The sequence below is a fragment of the Giraffa tippelskirchi genome, chromosome 13 (genome assembly GCF_054371585.1).
Source record: "Giraffa tippelskirchi isolate mGirTip1 chromosome 13, T2T-mGirTip1v1.2.pri, whole genome shotgun sequence".
In the NCBI taxonomy this organism is placed as follows: domain Eukaryota; kingdom Metazoa; phylum Chordata; class Mammalia; order Artiodactyla; family Giraffidae; genus Giraffa; species Giraffa tippelskirchi.
In genome coordinates this window covers 102,785,622-102,808,642 of record NC_137287.1, presented here as the reverse complement: position 1 = coordinate 102,808,642, position 23,021 = coordinate 102,785,622, and the positions used below count along the sequence as shown (strand labels likewise).

At 40.0% G+C, this 23,021-nt stretch overlaps 3 protein-coding genes across 3 annotated transcripts in view; 1 reads left to right on the top strand and 2 right to left on the bottom strand.

The window, feature by feature from the left end:
- LOC145530980 (uncharacterized) overlaps positions 1 to 23,021 on the bottom strand; it is a 94,268-nt gene that overhangs the window by 47,055 nt on the left and 24,192 nt on the right. The window lies entirely within an intron of this gene.
- On the top strand, positions 5,675 to 7,895 carry DEFB127 (defensin beta 127). The gene is made up of 2 exons (XM_081560673.1): positions 5,675 to 5,723; positions 7,645 to 7,895. Exons 1-2 carry the CDS (start codon positions 5,675 to 5,677, stop codon positions 7,893 to 7,895), a joined length of 300 nt encoding a protein of 99 aa, XP_081416799.1.
- Positions 11,940 to 13,536, bottom strand: DEFB128 (defensin beta 128). Its single transcript, XM_081556827.1, has 2 exons — positions 13,488 to 13,536; positions 11,940 to 12,175 (listed from the first exon to the last, which is right to left on the bottom strand). Exons 1-2 carry the CDS (start codon positions 13,534 to 13,536, stop codon positions 11,940 to 11,942), a joined length of 285 nt encoding a protein of 94 aa, XP_081412953.1.

Below are 23,021 nucleotides of genomic sequence, written 5' to 3'. Positions count from 1 at the left end.
GTAGTTTCCTTGATGGCACACCACAGTTTTTAATATACAGTTTTAGTTTTCTTCTTTGTCTCTCCCAGTGACTTGTAGTATTTTTAATCATATCCTTTAAACGGTAAAGAATCTTGCTGTAATGCAGGAGATCCAGGTTCAATCCCTGTCTCAGGAAGATCTCCTGGAGAAGGAAATGGCAACCCACTTCAGTATTCTTGCCTGGGAAATCCCATGGACAGGGGAGCCTGGCAGGCTACAGTTCATGAGGTTGCAAAGAGTTGGACACAACTGAGCAACTAACACTTTAGATGGTAGTAGCAGTGGTTGTCAAATTTTTGAGTTAGGGTTTGTCATCTTGTTGCTAGAGTTTAAAAATTAACTGTTTGTTTATTCGCTGCAGCTGGCTGGCTTGTTGAAAGATGCTGGAAGAATGATATAGGATACTGCAGAAAACGATGTTTCCATCTCGAAAGGTACAAACTCCTTTGTATGAACAAGCTATCGTGCTGCATTCCCCTAAGCAGTGATGATCCATACACTCAATGGCCAATCCAGCCCACAATCCTGGAAGATGTAACTGTTGGATTTGTTACACGGCATGATACTCCCTTTACCCCCATATCTGGGGGGGATGATTCATTTACAGTTGAACCGACTCAAGAAAACAGGAACTAGGGCCAGATCTTCCCAGAGAGATTCTTCCTAGATTTCGACACCTACTCACGAGATCATTGAGGATACAACATTTTCTGATGACTCTGAGACAGGATATCTATATAAGCCTTGGGACTAATAGCCAGGAGACAATTCTACTGATGTTATTTTACCAGGGAAATTTCAATCACAGATTGGAAGACTAGAGATGAACATGATGCTACTGCCAAGGCAAGAACGAAGAGTTACCTTACAAGGTGACATGTATAAAGATAAATGTATAGAGGCTATAGGGATTCTTCATATTTGGCTTAAGTTCTTTTTCTGTTTTCATCTGCTCTACTAATATATATGTGATAATATCTGGTCTTTGGTGATATATGTGTGTCTGTACCTTTTTCCATAATAAGTAAATAAATAAATGTTACAGTTTTGAGCTGCCTCAATAGTAGAAACAGAAATTTTGATATAATACCTGAAACACTAATATCATATGTGAAGAACCTATGAATTCACATAAAAGGTTTCAGATAAGTCCTCACTTTCTTGTCTCTCTGTCCCCCCCAACATTTTTTATAAGTGCTGACTTTAAATCCCTGTTTGTATCTTGAGGCCAAATTTTGTTTAATACTTCAACCTGAAACAAACCTAGTTACAGTCAGAAACTCATTCACCACAAACGTTTAACTAGATAGAGGAGCAAGTTGGACTTGCCTTCAGAGCACATCCTATTAAATTAAGAACTATATCACAAATTCTGCTTATCTTTCCAATGCTCTTTCCATTCAGATATTTACTCAGAACCTCCAGCTGCAGTTGTCTCATTGCGTGCCTCTCCAGACGTCCGTTTTGTCCACGAATACTGATCCTGTGTAGGGTGCCTATGCTTCATCTGCCTCTGTCATGCACTGGTGGTTCTGTCACTTTACTCTCTGATATCACGGAGAAGCAGCTATTCACTCCAAGGTTGATTAATTATTCATATGCTGGGCTATGGTTGGGGTGTTGCTGAGAACCACAGTCTCAGATGCCTAAAGGTCTCAGAATCGAGAAGGTTTACTCTCTAATTCTTTTTATGTTGTCTGGGTAAAGTTGCCAAGGATCCTGGCTATAGAAGAGGTATTGACCCTTAAGCAGACCTCATATTCCAATAGCTCTTGGGCCTCCTGTTAGGCTGACAAATATCCTACTTTGCCTGGGACTGAAGGTCTTCCCAGAACATGGGAGTTAGAGTACCGAGACCAAGAAAGTCCTTAGCAAGCCTGGGCAAGTGGATCACCTTCTTTCTAGTGTACCTTGGCCCAAGTTGCTCTTCTCCATTTTTTTTTTTTTTTGTATGGCAAACACCTCATCACACAGGTCACATGCCAACTTCACAGAGGCATTCTTTCACCATAAAGACATCCTTAGGCCACCACTCTGCCTCAGCCTAGAGTATTCTTCTATACCTTTCCCTTAAATGTCACCTCCTTAGAAATAATCTGTAAGACCACTCCTCACTCTACTTTGCATCATTTTCTTCCTATCACTTAAACTCTTTGAAATATTTTGTAGATTTCTTTGCTGTCCTTCTATATTATTTCATTAGTTGTGTACATATAGCCTGTCATCACCTCTCTAATGTACACAGAGTCCTTATACCATGCTCTGGTTCCTGACTGTGTCCCAAGCTGGTAGACCAGTGCCTTCTGTGTGGTGGATGCTCAATAAAAATTTGAGCACTTGCTCTTCATGTAATCATCTCAACAAATATGAGAAGGTCAAACAATACAAAGTAGTAATCGTCAATCTTGGATACTGGATATAATGTTTTTTCCAACATATTCATATTGATAATTTAAGGGAAATAATTTTTTGACCTTCGGTTTTTGAATGTCTTGTGATACTCAGAGCATTCTTAACAGGCTCTTCTATCTCCACTTTCTAAATTCCTCTTCTTTCACTCTTGAAAGAAAACTTACCTCACACCCTTTTTTTCTGACAAGCATGGATTGCTCATCGTGGAAAAACCTGCAGGTATCAAATCAGTGGATAATTGAAAGATTGGTGCTGTTATTCAGAAAGTAAGTAATCACAGACTTTGGACAACAAATCCTTTGGAAAATCAAGTGACTTTCGATTCTTGTTTATCAAAGCAGGGACAGCAAAGCAAATCAGCTGGTGGTTGATAGACCTTTGTAAATAAGTTTTGGTGATAGCTTACAATGGAATTTGTAATTTGTAAGGACTTGAAATAACTACATTTCTCCCTCTCTCTATTTCTATCTCTCTCTGCATACCTATCATTTATATATCTGACATGTAATCTTTCAATCTTCATATTTACTTTTTGATTGAATAAGGTTGCTCAGTGATTCCATGTTTAAAAATGAAAACCGGGAATAAATTTGGTACTGACTTTCATTTTATCAGTAAAAAATAATATGTCTATGTACACATAAACGAGGACTTCCCTGGTGGCTCTGCTGCTGCTGCTGCTGCTGCTAAGTCGCTTCAGCCGTGTCCGACTTTGTGCGACCCCACAGACGGCAGCCCTCCAGGCTCTCCTGTCCCTGGGATTCTCCAGGCAAGAACACTGGAGTGGGTTGTCATTTCCTTCTCCAATGCATGAAAGTGGAAAGTGAAAGAAATCGCTTAGTCATGTCCGACTCGTAGTGACCCCATGGACTGCAGCCTACCAGGCTCCTCAGTCCATGGGATTCTCCAGGCAAGAGTACCAGAGTGGGGTGCCATTGCCTTCTCCCCCAGGTGGTTCAGTGGAAATTAATACTTCTGTCAATGCAGGAGATGTGAGTTCAATCCCTGTGTCGGGAGAATCCCCTGGAGAAGAAATGGCAACCTCTCCAGTATTCTTGCCTATGAAATTTCATGGACAGAGGAGCCTGGGAGGCTACAGTCCGTTAAGTCACAAAAGAGTCAGACAGGATATTGCAATTAACAACAACACATAAACTAATAGACGGTAAGCACTATTTACTAAAGGGATGTATTTATAGTAGAACATACAGGTTAATAATTATTTTTCACATTTTATAACACATGCATGTGGTTCTAATCAATTTTGTTCCAAATATTGCAAAGCAACTCAATCTTAAATATGCTGTGAAATATTTACAGCTTTATATTTAAACAGATTTCACAATAAAAATTATAATATATATTCATTTTTGTAGAGAAATGTGACAAAATTAGCAATAATAGACTTTCAAAAAATATATATTGCATTAAATTCTAATTTTATGGGTATCAGTTCAGTCCAGTTCAGTTCAGTCACTCAGTCGTGTCCAACTCCTTGCGACTCCACGAACTGCAGCATGCCAGGTTTTTGATATTTCTCCCGGCAATCTTGATTCCAGCTTGTGTTTTCTCCAGTCCAGCATTTCTCATGATGTACTCTGCATGTAAGTTAAATAAGCAGGGTGACAAAATACAGCCTTGACATACTCCTTTTCCTATTTGGAACCAGTCTGTTGTTCCATGTCCAGTTCTAACTGTTGCTTCCTCACCTGCATACAGGTTTCTCAAGAGGCAGGTCGGGTTGTCTAGTATTCCCATCTCTTTCAGAATTTTCCACAGTATATTGTGATCCACACAGTCAAAGGCTTTGGCATAGTCAATAAAGCAGAAATAGATGTTTTTTTGGAACTCTCTTGCTTTTTCGATGATCCAGCAGATGTTGGCAATTTGATCTCTGGTTCCTCTGCCTTTTCTAAAACCAGCTTGAACATCTCGAAGTTCACGGTTCATGTCCTATTGAAGCCTGGCTTGGAGAATTTTGAGCGTGTGAGATGAGTGCAATTGTGTGGTAGTTCGAGCATTCTTTGGCATTGTGTTTCTTTGGGACTGGAATGAAAACTGACCTTTTCCAGTCCTATGGCCACTGCTGAGTTTTCCAGATTTGCTGGCATATTGAGTGCATCACTTTCACTGCATCATCTTTCAGGATTTGAAATAGCTCAACTGGAATTTCATCACCTCCACTAGCTTTGTTCATAGTGATGCTTTCTAAGGCCCACTGGACTTCACATTCTAGGATGTCTGGCTCTAGGTGAGTGATCACACCATCGTGATTATCTGGGTCATGAAGATCTTTTTTGTACAGTTCTTCTGTGTATTCTTGCCACCTCTTCTTAATATCTTCTGCTTCTGTTAGGTCCATACCATTTCTGTCCTTTATCGAGCCCAGCTTTGCATGAAATGTTCCCTTGGTATCTCTAATTTTCTTGAAGAGATCTCTAGTCTTTCCCATTCTGTTGTTTTCCTCTAATTCTTTGCACTGATCACTGAGGAAGGCTTTCTTATCTCTCCTTGCTATTCTTTGGAACTCTGCATTCAGATGGGAATATCTTTCCTTTTCTCCTTTGCTTTTCACTTTTCTTCTTTTCCCAGCTATTTGTAAGGCCTCCTCAGACAGCCATTTTATACTGCAGTGGGTTGCCATTTCCTGCTCCAGGGGATCTTCCTGACCCAGGGATCAAACCTGCATCTCCGGCATCTGTGTTGGTAGGTGGATTCTTTACCATTGAGCCACCTGGGAAGCCCATATTGCTTGTCTATGAGTAGCTAAATTTAGCTAGGATATAGGGATAAAAATTGGCTACCATTAGAACTGGCTAAAGTGTTAGACACAATAGCCAGAGTCTTAGACTTAGCTGAATGCAGTCAACAGAATAGGCTTAATTTATTTTATGTACTTATTCATTCTTAGAAGTAAGTATAGGTCTACCTGTCTATTTAGGCAGACAGCCAAAGTAAAGAAAGCACAGACTTTTCTCACCAGCAGCCTACAGCCTACAGAAGGGCATCAGGTGTGATGAGATGGAACACACTGCGTCTCTGAATCCCATGTGTGGGTTAAGTGAGTAACCGAATTTCCTGTGTCTGCCCACATGTTGCAAAATCCGCACTTCAGAAATTTGAGGGCACACTTCATATCATACCATCTGTTCTGGTTCACTGCATAAGAATCTAAGTCTCTGAGGAAGGTGACATAGTGGACCAAGAGACCTGACTGTCACCTCCTCTGGGAAGCTTGGCCATGAGGCTCCTCCTGATCATTGCAGTTCTGCTGTTCCAGAAGTTCACAGGTAATCCAGAGATTTTCAGGGGCTCACTCAAACCACATTGGTGGTATAGTGGTGAGCACAGCAGCTTTCCAGGGGCTCACTCAAACCAATAATGGATAGAGTACTTTCAAGAACTCAAGGGAATTTTATAACTCACAGTAGGAAAAGATAAGGCCCTAGAAACAGCTGAAGTTTATCAAATGTCATCAAAAACTCCCTCTTTCTGAGTGCTTCTACTATGGTACTGTTCTTAAAAGAAGTATTCATAGAGCTAAAAAGAGGTCATAATTTCCTCTGAGAAAGACTCACTACAGAAAGACATAAGACCAATAACTGGGAATACCCTTATTTCTTTGGATACAGTTTTTACTCTAGCACCCAGCCTTATTTTCTTCCACTCTGATACTGTATATATATTTTTAATCTATCAATATTATTCTAGCGTGTGTGAATAGTGGAAGAAGAAGAAACTTTGGATTCAGTCTTAAGAAACATACCTTCAACATCTACTACTTTATCAACTTTGGATAAAAGATGAAGGCTCACAGAGCCTTAGTTTCCCCGTTTGTGGAGATGCTGACACCTCGTTCATGGTAGGTAGGCTTAGTCGCTCAGATCCCCATGGACTGTAGCCCACCAGGCTCTTCTGTCCTTGGGATTCTCCAGGCAAGTATACTAGAGCAGGTTGCCATTTCCTCCTCTGGGGGATCTCCCCGACCCAGGGATCAAACTCAGGTCTCCTGCATTGCAGGCAGGCTCTTTACTGACTGAGCTACCAGGGAAGCCCTTCGGTTCATGGGGTATTTATTAAGTGACAAAACATCCAGCATAAGGCTTGGCACATACTAAGAATTTAAAAATTAGCTTCCTTTCCTCTTTCACAACCAGATCTGTTGTATTTGCTTGTTATTATAGAGTAAGAACGGCCTACTTCTAGCCCCTTAAACTTCTAACAGTCAAAGGAACTCTAGAACCTGGTGTTGGAGGCAGCATCTTTGTTCTCAGCCTTCATCCTCTGGGGTTAGTACCCAGAGGAGAGTACAAGCCCTGAAGCCAAAATATGAACATCCTAAACTCATATTGAAAATATTTAGGATCACTGAAGGATAGAAAACATATCATGGCAAGCAAAGGTCTGGAGGAATTCCTTCCTCTGGAAGTAGAAGGAGAATGGGGAGTCATAGAGGAATAAAACAAATATAAAATTATTGTGATGACATAGAAGCCGAAGGAAGATACACATTGATAAAAATGTACAATACTGAGAAGCAACAGGGGAGGAAGAATGTTGAGGGGGGAAAACATCTGACTGGACCCAAAAAAGCCATTCTTTATCATTGTAGCAAGTATGAACCTGAGAGCAGAGTCTGTGTCAGACATAAATACATAGTAACAATAATTGTATTCTGAGCAGTGGTAAAGAAGTGGTACACTGTTATGTTAATGTTAAGTCACTTCAGTCATGTCAGACTCTTTGCGAACCTAGGGACTGTAGCTTGCCAGGTTTCTCTGTCCATGGGATTCTCCAGGCAAGCATACTGGAGTGGGTTGCCATTTCCTCCTCCAGGAAGTAGTACCTTAGAAGCATTCAAATAGAGGCAGATTTGCTGAGGTTCTCAGATGGAGCATAGCATAGTTCCATAGCCTGAACTCAAGGATTCAGCTTCTTTATTTCCGTAAATAAGACCCACTGCTCTTGGTGAAGTCCATCATATGTTGGATGGAGGCCCAGAACTCTAAAGGAACAAAATATGAGTGATCGGCTAGACATAAACATTGAGGTTCACCCTCTTGGAGGGTAATATCTCTGGGACATTACTGATATATGCTCTGTGAGTCTCCCATATACCTTATCCTTACAAACATCCCCTGTCTTCCCCATGACCAAAATTTCCTTTTGTCTCAAACTCTGACCTTGGCCTATTGTTCTTTATGTGCACAGTAACCGAACAACTTAAGAGATGCTGGGGTCAACATGTACGAGGATACTGCAGGAAAATATGCAGAATAACAGAAATACGTGAAGTACTATGTGAAAATGGAAGATATTGTTGCCTCAATATTGTGGAACTGGAAGAACGTAAAAAAATTACCAAACCACCTCGTCCAAAGCCAATGACATTGGCACTTACTTTTTCTCAAGATTATTTAGTTGAATTGAATTCTACACACATCCACAGAAAGCCTACATAAATCAAACACAATTTTCTGTTCTTTTCTCAACCTATTCCATTGATCTAAGATGAAGTAGTCCACATCCTCTCCTTTCTTGTTCCTAGATCCCCATAATGACCTTAAAGAAGAGTCTAATAAAGCTCATTGCCAGTTTTCTGACTCATTGTTCTTTAACCAGAGATTGAACACTCAATATATCAAATTATGAATTGATAAGGACAACACAAAACCTACCCTTGAAAGGGGGATATAATCAATACACTAAAAAATCTATAACATGGAAGACTGGAAGGAGACAAATAGACATGTGATTCAGGAGAAGAAATATGAAGCTGAGTATTCAAGAGAATTTGTGAGTGAATTTAGGATTGAAGTGGTGCCTTGTGAAATATGTAGGATTTCAACATCTGAGTGTTAGTAAAGAAGGTAATTTGAGTGAACAAAATGAAATCAACAAATAGAAGGAAATTAGAAAGGACAGGACATTTTAGGAGAATATATGTGCACTTTGTTTGGTTTAAGAATAGAGTACCCAAAGTTAAACTATGGGTAAGTCTAATTTCTTCAGTGTGTAAAAGCAATGAACTGGGAAGATGGAAATGAGTAAGATTCCACTATTATGGAGCTCACTATATAAGGAGGAGACAGACAGAAGAATATAACTGCAAGACTAAAGTTTTTATCTCCTTTGTTGTTGTCGTTGTTTAATGTGTTACCACTAGTAATGCATCCTTTCTGTGACAGGGGGCCCTTACGAGTTCGGAGGAAATGTAAAGGACCTAGGAACTGGTCTGAATTGCACTATTGTATGAGACCTTAACACTGTCTCAATATTCAAAATGACGTAATGACAATCTGTTTATATATTCCACCTAATTCTTAAAGATATACATTTTGGATAAGATTAAGACAAGTAGTTATGTATGGATGTGAGAGTTGGACTATAAAGAAAGCTGAGCGCCAAAGAATTGATGTTTTTGAACTATGGTGTTGGAGAACACTCTTGACAGTCCCTTGGACTGCAAGGAGATCAAACCGGCCCATCCTAAAGGAGATCAGTCCTGGGTGTTCATTGGAAGGACTGATGTTGAAGCTGAAGCTCCAATATGTTGGCCACCTGATGCAAAGAGCTGACTCATTTGAAAAGACCCTGATGCTGGGAAAAATTGAGGGCAGGAGGAGAAGGGGACAACAGAGAATGATATGGGTGGATGGCATCACCGATTCAACGGACATGAGTTTGGGTGGACTCCGGGAGTTGGTGATGGACAGGGAGGCCTGGCATGCTGCGGTTCGTGGGGTTGCAAAGAGACAGACACGACTGAGCGACTGAACTGAACTGAACTGAACATGAAAAATTTCCTTTCCAACTCCTTTCCATGCTATTTTCCAGTTTTGTTTATTACATTATTTCACCGCTGTAATATCCATCATGAAGCTGTGGTATATGTTCTCTCAATTATCCTCTTCTCTCCTGTCCTAAGACTGGAGCATGGAATATACAAGATGCCCCCAAAGTATTTTGTAGTGCCAGAAAGTAAGGACATGCTATAAAAATCAGAAGGATGAGGCATGTAAATGGGACATAGGAGTCACTTTGAAAGAGTTTTAAATGACCAAAATTGGGACAATTTGAGTAATAAAATAAATAACATAACATTGGATTATAAATACAATGCAGAAGTTAACATCCATGAGTCCATACTGGTATGAATAAATAGACGAGAAGAAACAGATTTTTCTGTACAGAAGAATTCCAAGTAATTAATGTAAATACTTCCTCCCTGAGGAGGTGGAGCTTCACCTCCCTCTCTCTTGAATATGGGCTGTGTTTTATGAGTTGCTTCCAAAGTGGCTCAGATGGTAAAGAATCTGCCTGTAATGCAGGAGACCCAGGTTGATCCCTGGGTTGGGAAGATCCCCTGGAGGAGGACATGGCAACCCACTCCAGTATTCTTGCCTGGAGAATCCCATCGACAGAAGAGCTTAGGAGGCTACAATCCATACGATCACACAAAGTACTGGAGCATCAGCGTCAGCATCAGTCCTTCTAATGAATAGTCAGGGTTGATTTCCTTTAGGATTGACTGGCTTGATCTCCTTGCTATCCAAGGGACTCTCAAGAGTCTTCAACACCACAGTTCAAAAGCATCAATTCTTCAGCAACTCAGCCTTCTTTCTGGCCCAGCTCTCACATCTCTACATGACTACTGGAAAAACCATAGCTTTGACTGTATGGATATTTGTCAGCAAAGTGATGTCTCTGCTTTTGAATACACCGTCTAGGTTTGTCATATCTTTTCTTCCAAGGAGCAATCATCTTTTAATTTCATGGCAGCAGTCACCATTTGCAGTGATTTTGGAGCCCAAGGAAATAAAGTCTGTCACTGTTTCCATTTTGCCCCATGCATTTGCCATGAAGTGATGGGACCAGATGCCATGATCTTAGTTTTTTGAACGTCGAGTTTTAAGCCAGCTTTTTCACTCTCCTCTTTTGGTTTCATGAAGAGGTTCATCAGTTTCTCTTTGCTTCCTGCCATTAGGGTGGTATCATCTGCATATCTGAGTTTGTTGATATTTCTTCTGGCAATCTTAATTCATCCAGCTTGGCATTTCACATGATGTACTCTGCATATAAGTTAAATAAGCAGAGTGACAGTATACAGGTGGCACTAGTGGTTAAAAAAACAAAACAAAACCCACCTGCCAGTACAGGAGACATAAGAGACACAGGTTCAATCCCTGGGTCAAGAAGATCCCCTGGAGGAGGGACGGAAACTCACTCCAGTATCTTGCCTGGAGAACCTCATGGACAGAAGATTACATAAGGTTGCAAAGAGTTGGACACGACTGAAGTGACTTAGCATGCACGCACATGGAGAGATAAGGCTCATTGATTTCTTTATCCAAGATGAGTAAATGTTAGCTTCATGAAAGCTACTTATGACTAATACTTCAACAAAGCAACATCAATGGATGTCACCACAAAAGGTTCAGTTCTGTTCATTTAGAGAGCATTTTCTACAGGCATGACTTACTAAAAATTTTACCTAGTTCATGAAGAGCTTTTTAAATATGTCCTTCTCAATTTATAAGGCTTTAAATTTCATTCCTTTTTTAAAGCTTTTAATTTCAGCTTATTGAGGTATAATTGACATAAAATTGTAAGACATTTAAAGTGTACATTGTGATGATTTGATATATGTACACATTATGAAAAGAGTCACCCACCTAGTTAGTTAATATATCCATCACCTTCATGTTCTTTTGTTTGTTTTGGTGAGAATACAAGTTCCACTCTCAGCAAACTTCAATTATACTGTACAGTATTGTCAACTCTAGTCACAGTATTTTCCATTAGAACTGCAGACATCATTCATCCAAATAGCTAAAAGTTTATAAATTTCACACTATTGAAACAAACAGACTATGAAACTCCTTCAGAGATCCTAAGAGTAATATTTTCCCAGTTGTGTCAACTGGATGTTCAAATTGCTACTAAAAAGGGAGATGGAACATGAACATTAAATGAGCTTCAAAGGATGTATTGGAATTATCATTAGCTGTTATCACTGTCCATTACACCTACCCCAAAAACTATTTGTGAAAATATTCAAATATCTTGCCTTTTCCTAATAAATTTTTGGTTGCTAGTCAAACTCTTTGTATTCATTCCCAAACACACAAAGTTAAGACATTCAGATCTGTTTAGACCTAAGAAATTTCATTAAAAAGAGCAGTAATACCTGAAATGCTATGCAATACGACCTCACATAGAAAATGGAGGGACTAACTGCCACTTCTACCAATATATTCACTTCATATCTGTATCAGCCATGTTGCTAGCATAATGCCCCAAACATGAAAAATATTCATTTAAGTTTGGAGTGTTAAAAGAAATGAGTGAATACATGAACCAATAAATCCAGGAGAAAGTATAAGATTTTATTATGTGGAAAATCAAGTTCACAAAAGTAGATCAATTTCTTGCCCCTCCCCATCGGACTAGGTGGCACTTTTGATTTAAGAAGAAGAGAGGAGACCAGTGGAACAGCACTTGGTTTATCGTGGAATTGTGCCAAGTGTGACAGTGGGTAAGATAACATAGTCCAACTTCAAATCAGGCTTGCTTGAAGGTTCAGGTTGTTGTATGGCTTGCTGATATGTTTTCTTTTTACTTTCATTGATGCAACATAGTTTTCCTTTTGTACAGGGTTTGTCATATATTTCCCCCAACATGCATTTCTTCTTGCAGTAACCTTCTACGGTACTAAAGCATTTTCTGGACCGCGCTGTGTCTGTGCACAGGAAAGAGCAATGAACCAGATTAGTTCCTGAGGCAGAGAAGAGGAGTTATGTGGTTTCCCACAAGCTATGGCTTCCTGTGGTTCCAAAGTGAACCTTATGATGAGAGAAAACTCAGAGCCTCCTCCTTGAAAGTCATCCCAAATTCAGACATGTAAATCCCAGGTTCCTAGCCAATATTCAGAGTCAGCACCCCGTCAGCCCTAGACAGTATCAACTTGTCACCAGAGCACAATTCAGAGTCAAACTAACCTTTAAAAGAACATCACAGATAGAACTTTTAAAGTTAACAGTTTCGTTAGGTTTCACACTCTTTGATATGGGAGCAGAAGTCTCCCTTGGCTGATACTTCATGGGTCTCAGCACATTGCTGTTGAAAACTCCTTCCTTCATTCTTTTCACAACTTGGCTCCTCCTATCTCCTCTCTTCTCCTCTCTCTCTCTCTCTCTCCTTCTCTCTCTCTCACTTGCTCGCTCTTGCTCTCTCTCTTCCCATCCTCCTTTTGATCTCAGATTAATATGTTGTCCATGGATCAAACTCAATTCCATGTTTGCCTGTTTTCCCACACATTCAAATTGTCACCTATTCAGAGTATTGCACGGAGATTGTAAAGCTCCTTTTCCAATTCTTTCTTTGTCCTTATAAAGATGAAAACAAAGATATGATTCTCCATATTCTAAATTCCAGAACCAGGATCATCTTTGAAGGTTAAAAGGACATTTATAGGGCCACAAAAAGACAACCTACCTTCCTACAACAGCAAGGAAGAGAATTCTCACGGTCAGAGCCCCGACCGTGAATTCAGTTCTGCACTTTAGTAAGCTCATGTAATCCTTGCATAAATACAATCATTGTGGAACTGAGTCAATTATCCTTACGTGATAGATGAGAAAGCTGATTTTCAAAGGGAATAATTAGCTCATGTCATACAACTAGGCAATGAGGAAGATGTATTTTAACCTCACATCTACAGGACTCCAAAGCTTCCACTGTTCACGTTACTGTTGTAATATAGGCTGAAAATGAATTTAAATGGAAAAAGAGATGGCCAGATTCCTGGGTGAAAACTGTGTTCACCATCGTAAAGGTGATGCTAGATGATGGAAGGAGAGGACTTCTGAGAGTTCAGCCCCAATTTCTTACCTTCCTGGGACTTGTCTTCTAAGACAGACTTAAGTCAGGCACCCAGGACAGTGGGTCCTTTTGATGATCCCAGCAAGATATCAACCATCTTGAAGGCCCTGCCCCTAGTCCTGTAAATAGTAATATTTCCTCGAATTTCATGGTGCATTTGGACAAGTTACCTTCAGATACCTCAACCAGCAGGATAATGAGGACTAGAAACAGCTTCATGTTTACAGACTTCCCAAGACAACTAGGCAGCAGAATTTCTTTGTCCAGTGGTCGGTGTCACACAATCACAGAGAGTCTTTCAAGATGAGACACGGCTTTGGATGCTATTAGCGTTCTGAGCTCTCATTTTAACCCACATGGTAGAAAATGAAATTCAAGTCCACCCCCACTTTCATTCCCAAATATGGAGTTCACAGTCACCGAATGTTTCATCACATCACATTTACTCCCCCTTCCTCAGGACATGAGCTCCCAGAGAGCGAGAACAGTGATTTCTCCACCTGGGCCATCAGCCCACTTGGGTCAAAGTGGGTTGGCCATATATCTTGGTTTGTGTGGGTCAGTCCTCATTCATTCCTTCTCTTCCAATGTCACATCCAGCTAGTACCACCTTTCACTCACAAAGGTAATTCATCTGGAAAATTGAATCATTAGCTAATTCAAGTAAACACATAAGCATGTGCAATAATAATTTTATTCGTTTATTTATTTTTGGCTGTGCTGGGTCTTCATTGCTGCTTGCAGGCTTTATCTAGTTGCGGTGCGCAGGATTCACATTGTGATGGCTTCTCTTATTGTGCAGCACAGGCGCTAGAGCGTGAAGGCTTCAGTAGTATTTTGGCACAAGGACCATAGGGCACAGGCTCAGTAGTTGCGGCACACAGGCTTAGTTGACCCCATGGTTTATGTGGAATCTTCCTGGAGCAGGGATCAAACCCATGTCCCCTGCATTGGCAGGTGGGTTCTCAACCATTGGACCACCAGTGAATAATTTTTTTAATGTATGAAACTTTCAGAATATTCTCTAAGAGAAAGATAGCTTTCAGGCTTGACTAGATAAATTGATGTTATTTCAGTTTCCCATAATGTCTTACCCATCCAGTAAAGCCCAATTCCTGGTAGATCAGTGGTTGGAAAAAAAAAAACAAACACCTGCCAATGCAGGAGATGTGGATTCGATTCCTGGGTCAGGAAGATCCTCTGGAGAAGGAAATGGCAACCCACTCCAGTATTCTTGCCTGGGAAATCTGAAGGACAGAGGAGTCTGGTGGGCTACAGTCCATGAGGTCCCAAAAAAGTCGGACACAACTTAGCGACTAAAACAACAACAAAACTCAATTCCACAGCTAAAATCTTTCAAAGATCAAGTCTCTTTAGTACGGTGCTCAACTCACTCTGAACTGGTTCTCACTCTCCTCTCTTGGGCTTTTTTTTTTTTAGTGGAACCAGTTACATTTCTGCCAAATTGGTGTTGGTGCCCCTACTCAACTTGTTACTTCCATAACCTATTGTTGTTCAGTTGCTAAGTTGTGTCCTACTCTTTGCAACCCCATGAACTGCAGCACGCCAGGCCTCTCTGTCTTTCACTCTCTCCTGGAGTTTACTCAAACTCATGTCCATTGAGTCAGGGATGCCATCCAACCATCTCATCCTCTGTCACTCCCTTTTTCTCCTGCTCTCAATTTTTTCCAGCATCAGGGTCTTTTACAATGAGTCAGCTCTTCACATCAAGTGGCCAAAGTATTGGAGCTTCAGCTTCAGCATTAGTTCTTCTAATGAATAGTCAAGGTTGATTTCCTTTGGGATTGACTGGCTTGATCTCCTTGCAGTCCAAGGGACTCTCAAGAGTCTTCACCAACACCGTAGTTCAAAAGCATTAATTCTTCAGCAACTCAGCCTTCTTTCTGGTCCAACTCTCACATCTGTACATAATTACTGGAAAAACCACAGCTTTGACTATGCTGACCTTTGTCAGCAAAGTGGTGTCTCTGCTTTCTAATACGCTGCCTAGGTTTGTCATAGTTTTTCTTCCAAGAGACAAGCATCTTTTAAATTCGTGACTGCAATCACCACTTGCAGTGATTTTGGAGCCCAAGAAAATAAAATCTGCCACTGTTTCCACTTTTTCACCATCTATTTGCCATGAAGTGATGAGACTATATGCCATGATCTTAGCATTTTAAATGTTGAGTTTCAAGCCAGCTATTTCACTATCCTCTTTCAACCTCATCAACAGGCTCTTTAAATTCCTCTTCACTTTCTGCCATTAGGAGTGGTGTCATCTGCATATCTGAGATTGTCAATATTTGATTCCAGCACATTTAAATCTCTCTTTACAAATATTACCCTATCTCATCTATCTAATTGTCCCTATTGAGCTCCTAATTTTCCTTTAAAATCAAGTTCAATTATCTCTACATCTGTGAAAGTTTCCCTAGCCCAATGAAACAGAGCTTCAAATTCCCTTTTTGTGCTGCCACTGTGTTTTGTAAGTATTTTTGTTGCTGATCACACCATGTCATGTTCCAATTATTTGCAATAATCTATTAATATGAGCTGCTGTGGGGGCTTTCTTGGTGGCTCAGCAGTAAAGAATCCATCTGCAATGCAGGAGATTCGGGTTTGATCCCTGGGTAGGGAAGAGCCCCTGAAGGAGGGCATGGCAACCCACTCTAGTATTCTTGCCAGGAAAATCCCATGGACAGAGGACTACAGTCCATGTAATTGCAGAGTCAGATACAACTGGGCTACTGAGCATGCAAGCACATGAACCCCTTAAAGACAGGTCACTGGTCTAGTTCAGTTTGGAGTTCTCAATACACAGCACAAAACTCACACTATATTTTCATTATATAATTACAGGATGATTTCAAAGTACTGAAAAATTATTGCTAAATAAAATACCCCCAAGACAGTAATAAAGTTATTTTAGACATTTCCTAAAGAAAGTTGCTTACCTTGTTTTATAATTTGTGGACACCAGAACCTTGAATTTATAGTAATTAAGGCCCATCCAAATATCTTTCTATGACATTACCTGGAAGAATTTTGGAATTTGTGAAGGCGATATAAATATCTGTTGAAGATGATTAAACTAGTATCATAGCACAAAGTTAGGATCAGGGTTAAGAATAAGCATTATGTATAGCTTAATATGGTTTTCCCTGGTATCTCAGCTGGTAAAGAATCTGCCTGCAATGCAGGAGACCCCAGTTCAATCCCTGGGTTGGGAAGAGTCCCTGGAGGAGGGCATGGCAACTCACTCCAGTATTCTTGCCTGGAGAATCCCCATGGACAGAGGAGCCTGGTGGGCTACTGGGGTCACAAAGAGTTGGACATGACTGAGCAACTAAGCACAGCACAGCACACAGCTTATTATGTTTACCAGTAACCAGAGTGAATTAAGTTTTTCAGGGAGGAAAGATGGTCAAATATTGCTCATATGTCAAGACGAGCAGTGAGAATTGACCAGTGGCCCCACCAGATTTGCACTTGTCCCATTGGTATCCCACTTGGTCTCAGCTCATTTCTCAGCTCTACCTCTTTTTTTCTGGCTATATCACACAGCATGTGGGATCTTAGTTCCCTGACCGGGGATGGAACCCATGCTGCCTTATTGGGAGCACAGAACCTTAAACCCTCGACCTCAGAGAAGTCCCTGGAGGGTTTAAGAAGTCCACGACCTCTTAACGTGTGTCTGCATGCACACATGCTAAGTTGCTGCAGTCGTGACCAACTCTGAAGGACCAACCTAAGGACTGTAGCCCACCAGGCTCCTTCATCCATGGGATTCTCCAGGCAAGAATACTGGACTGGGTTGCCATTTCCTCCTCCAAGGGATCTCCCCTACCCAGGGATCAAACCCTTGTCTCCTGCACTGGCAGACAGGCTCTTTTCCACTAGTGTCGCATGGGAAGCCCCTATCTGTGTCTACTAGATGACAAATGCATTTTATGTGCATTACTTACTTTTATCTTTGCAAGAATACTATGAAGTAGGAATTAATATTAACATCTCTTTTTAAAATTGTTAAGCCACAATTTAGGGAATTGGTAATGTGGCCAATGTCACAGAGCTAGTGAAGAATGGGCTAGGATCAACACAGGTCTGCATAAACCTTAAAGTAAAGGTCTTAGCCATTGTGCTAACCTACCTCTCTGGCTGCCTTCTTTGAGTCAATCTTTGGAAGACTGAAGACAAAACATTCAAACACAAGATGTTGCTTTGTTCACAAAATTTATTGGTAATGCACTTGGCGGGACATCCTTTCCCCATCCATCTCCTTATATCCTACTCACAACTCAGAAAGGAACCTGTCTTGAGAGAAAAATCTGTATTGAGAGAATTAACATTTATGATTTCCAAAGATGACGTTACTATCTCCTGAAAATGGTATCACCTACCTACTTCAACAGATTCCTAAGTCTGTTGATCTGTTCAGCTGTGTCAACTCTTTAATATCCAAGAGGCTTTATGCAATCTTGGCTAGGCACAAAAAGCCCATAGTCTCCTCATTTTCAAGGTCCTCTGTGGCTAAACAATAGATTTTCCCTTTGAGTAGGCTGGAATGGATAATGAAATGTTGCTTTCTAGTCCTAACCAGTTAAAAAAAATCACCCATTCACAGTTACTGTAGCTCCCATTGTAATCCGTAGCAGTAAAAATTGCTTTTAATACCTTACTTATAAATGACTTTTAATGTGTTTCATTACTCAGAAATATTCTCCAAATCCTACTTAAGATGTTATCTTTCCAAACCAGGCTCTAGTCCACAGGGTCACACAGAGTCGGACACGACTGAAGTGACTGTGTGCACACACACATGCCGTTTAACTATTGCTCTCCTTTCGTCCAGAGCCTTTAAAGGATTAAACTATTTTAAATACACAATATCATGGTTTTGTCTCCCTGCTACAGTGGGTTTCAGGCTATTTCATAAAATCAAAATGAATCAAAGGTTTGATTTGTTTTTCTTAGGTATTGATAGTTAAGTAATACCATGATAGGTGGATCTAAAATAGAAAAGATAGCACCTTGGCCTTGATGCAGAATTCCACAGCATGACAAAGTAAGAATTTTCTCCAGATGAGATGAGGGGTGTGTGTGTGTGTGTGTGTGTGTGCGCCTGACACTCTCTGGCCGATGAAAGTTGCCAGAGTAAAGAGAAAGATCCTAGATTAGTCTTGGGTAACTCAGATTGACTTTGTTTATGGCTTGATTTGAAGAGAAAATCACATACAGATCCATGATAGGTAGGCTGTGCGCAGGGCTAGTTGCTCTAAATACTTCTGTATTTTAGACTCTAGTTAAATAAAAACATGAAGAAAGCAGACCTGACAATTAACAAGTGATATGCTAGGTGCCTTCATGTTTCAGCCTCTATATATCGAAACCCAAGTTAAGCTCAATTAAATATTGTTTTCCTCCCTCAATAATAAAAAATTTGCAACAGTAAAAACAAATAAGTTATACGTACAATTTTGAGCCAGTTCTAAAGGTATAAAAATCAAAGTGTGTTGATATTGATATTTAAGGTAGATGGAATAATGGTCCCCTAAAGATGTTCACATTCTAATACCCAGAACCCATGAATATGTGACGTTACATGGCAAGGGAGAATTAAGGCTGTAGATGGTATTAAGGCTGCTAATCAGCTGACCTTAAAATAAGGAGATGGTCTTAGATTATCTGGATGGGTCCAGCGTAATAACAAGGATCATTGGGGAGGTAGGGCAATCAGTGTCAGGGAAAGTTTGACAATGTCACCTGACTAGATTTGAAGATGGAGGAAAGGTCCATGAGTCCAAATATTCAATCCTTTAGAAGCTGGAAAAACAAGGAAACATTTTCTCCTAGGCTCCCCAGAGGGAATACAGCCCTGATAACATCTTGCTTTTAAACCCAGTGAGATTCATTTGGGATTTATAACCTTCACAACTATAAGATGATAAACTTGTGTTGCTTTAAGCCACTAATGTTTTTTGTAACTTGTAACAGCAGCAGTAGGAAATTAATATAACATTAAATTTCATACCAAGATGTCAGCATTCCTTACAATGATCCAGAAAAGCTTCATGACTGGTCCAAGTGATAGTAAAAAAAAAAAGCATGTACTCTCAGAAAGGACAATATTTTTCACAAGTTTCCAAACCTGAACTGAGACTCTATTTACAGAGAATAATCAATATCTTCTAGTCTAGAAAATAAATCCTGTGATAACTCAGTTTGGGGATTTTTCTTCAGAGTTTCCTAAGATTTTAAAATCTAAACCAGAGATATATTTCATTCTTTGATAAGACACTCCAGATAGATTAGAGTTATCTCTAGGCCAAATTACAGCTGGATACAAGAGAGGAGAGCTTGTAATCCCAGAAGGACCACCTACCTATACCTTCAGATGTCCAGAAAAAATTTTTTCTATAAAAATAATTTCAGTACTTCCTTGGTGGTCCAGTGGTTAAGAATCCTCCTGCCAGTGCAGGGGACACATGTTCAATACCTGATCACGGAAGATTACATATGCCATGGGGCAGCTAAGCCCATGTGCCCCAACTACTGAAGCCTGTGAACTCCAGAACTCATTCTCCACAATAAGTGAGGCCATTGCAACGAGAAGCTCGCACATCACAACTCCAGAGTAGCCCCAAACCTCTGCAACTAGAGAAGGTCCACACAGCAACAAAGATCCAATGCAGTCAAAAATAATAAAATATTTTTTAATAAATAATTTTAGTGTAAAAATGTTATCTTGAAAAGGTATACATTGAGAGAAAATTGTGTACGTAGGGAAGGGCTCAAGAAGATACTTACCTCAGTTAGAGTTACTCTTGATTTTTTAAGTATAAAACAATAGTTACAGGTACAAGCTGGATTTAGAAAAGGCAGAGGAACCAGAAATCAAATTGCCAACATCTGTTGGATCCTAGAAAAAGCAAGGGAATTCCAGAAAAACATCTACTTCTGCTTCATTGACTACACTAAAGCCTTTGACTGTGTGGATCACAACAAACTGTGGAAAAGAGATAGGAATACCAGACCACCTTACCTGCCTCCTTTGCAACCTGTATGCAAGTCAAGAAGCAAGGTTAGAACCAGACATGGAACAACAGACTGGTTCCAAATTGGGAAAAGAGTACATCAAGGCTGTATATTGTCACCCGCTTATTTAACCTACATGCAGATTACATCATGCGAAATGCCAGGTTAGATGAAGTTCAAGCTGGAATCAAGATTGCCAGGAGAAATATCAACAACCTCAGATATGCAGATGACAACACCCTAATGGCAGAAAGCTAAGAGAAACTAAAGAGCCTCTTGATGAAGGTGAAAGAGAAGAGTGAAAAAGCTGGCTTAAAACTCAACATTCAAAAAACAAAGATTATGACCTCTTGTCCCACCACTTCATGGCAAATAGATGGGGAAAAAATGGAAACAGTGACAAATCTTATTTTCTTGGGCTCCAAAATCACTGCAGATGGTGACTGCATGAAATTAAAAGATGCCTGCTCCTTGGAAGTCCAGCTATGACAAACCTAGACATCATATTAAAAAGCAGAGGCATCACTTTGCCAACAAAGATCTGTCTAGTCAAAGCTATGGTGTTTCCAGTGGTCATGTACAGATGTGAGAGTTTGCCCAGAAAGAAAGCTGAGTGTTGAAGAATTGATGGTTTTGGACTGTGGTGTTGGAGAAGACTCATGAGCATCCCTTGGACTGAAAGGAGATCAAGCCAGTCAATCTTAAAGGAAATCAACCCAGGATATTCATTGGACGAACTGAAGCTGAAGCTCCAATACTTCAGCAACTTGATGAGAAGACCCAACTCATAGAAAAGACCCTGATGCTGGGGAAGATTGAAAGCAGGAGAAGGGGATGATAGAGGATGAGATGGTTGGGTGGCATCACCAATTCAATGGACATGAGTTGAGCAAACTGCAGGAGACTTTGAAGGACAGGGAAGCCTAGTGTGCTGTAGTCCATGGGGTTGCAAAGAGTCAGACATGACTGAGCAACTGAGTAACAACAAATTAGAAAATGTTTGAAGCAATAAAATTGATAAACTTCATAAATTATGAATAAACTTTCAGGTTAGTCAAAATTGTGTCCTTAATCTATCCATCATATCAGACCAAGAGGCAATAGAGGGTATTAGGCATTTTCCCAGTTAAAATACTTCCTTTGATATTTCTGCAGACTTTGAAAAACCCATTGCAGTTATGCATCTTCCCCCTTTTCTTCAATCATAAGCTCCATTAATGGCTAAGCTCTGGTTTTCATTGACTTCCATTCATGTTAAATTCAGGCATTCCGGATTTCAAGTGTCACCTAGTGGACAAAGCAAATTTTCTTACTAGCTGTCCAAATATCACGAGTTTCAAAACTTCAAGAGAACTCCTAGGAAATGACAAACATCATACTTTTGTAATTGTTCTGTAAGACTCATGTACATCTAGAGACTTCAAAATACTGACCAAAGAATTCTCTAGCATCAAGGAAAATCTTAAAAATTCAAAAGGAAGTAGAGACTGCTACAGTTTTTACCCTGTGTAGGCAACTCTCAAAAAATTCATGTGCACAGTATCTTCCAAAATTAAAAATCACCTCAGAAAATTCCCTGGGGATCCAGTGGTTAGGACTCAGCACTTTCACTGCTGAGGGCCTGGGTTCGATCCCTGGTTGGGAAACTATTTAGTAGGATCTCAAAAGCCATGTTGCACAGCCAAAATAAAAAAAAAATCACTTCTTGACACACCCATGTCAAAGCAAATTTGATGTTAACTTAGAGAAAGCTTCAAATTGACTGGTCCTGGAGTGAATTTTAGTGTGAATGAATTAGTTGTTTTAAAAAAGAAAGTTGGAATAATTAAAGATATTTGAAAATAGACTGAGTAGTAATTGTTAAATGTTATGGAAATTTTATTAATTTTGCTAAATGTGATGATATTATGTTGGCTATGTTGGGAAAATAACCTATTTTTTTTTTAATGTTTACTGGAATGTATAGAGATGGAATATCATATTTATAATTTACCTTGAATTGTGGCTCAGCTGGTAAAAAATCTGCCTGCAATGTGGGAGGCCTGGGTTCAATTCCTGGGCTGGGAAGATTCCCTGGAGGAGGGAAAGGTTACCCACTGCAGTATTCTGGCCTGGAGAATTCCATGAACTTTATTGTCCATGGGGTTGCAAAGAGTCGTACACAACTGAGCAACTTTCACTTTGAAATATTTCAGTGAAAAATAATAGGTCAAGTTCCAAAAAGAAGTGTAAAAAAAGAAAATATCCCAACCAGCTGAATACTTGTAGAAATATTGGACCACTATTTATTAAGAAGCCTGAATTTTGCTGTGAGAAGCTGATGATCTGAGCCACAGTCAGCTCCAGGTCTTGTTTTTGCTGACTGTATACAGCTTCTCCATCTTCGGCTACAAAGGGTATAATCAATCTGATTTCGGTACTGACCAATTTGGTGATGTTCATGTGTAAAGTCGACAATTCAAAGCCAAAAAAAAAAAGATCGATTAAAAAATGGGCAGAGGATCTGAATAGACATTTTTCCAAAGAAGACATAGAGATGGCCAACAGGCACACGAAAAGGCATTTAACATCACTAATCACTAGGAAAATGCAAATCAAAAGCACAATGAGATATCACCTCACATCGGATAGAATATCTATCACCAAGAAAACAAGATAGGTGTTGG

Excerpts from the sequence above, each read along its gene's own strand:
- DEFB127 (XM_081560673.1), top strand. The coding sequence starts at position 5,675 with ATGAGGCTCCTCCTGATCATTGCAGTTCTGCTGTTCCAGAAGTTCACA. Across the intron at positions 5,724-7,644 it reads GCTGTTCCAGAAGTTCACAG|TAACCGAACAACTTAAGAGA; the intron begins GTAATCCAGAGA and ends TTATGTGCACAG.
- DEFB128 (XM_081556827.1), bottom strand. The coding sequence starts at position 13,536 with ATGAAGCTGTTTCTAGTCCTCATTATCCTGCTGGTTGAGGTATCTGAA. Across the intron at positions 12,176-13,487 it reads GCTGGTTGAGGTATCTGAAG|ACACAGCGCGGTCCAGAAAA; the intron begins GTAACTTGTCCA and ends TCCTGTGCACAG.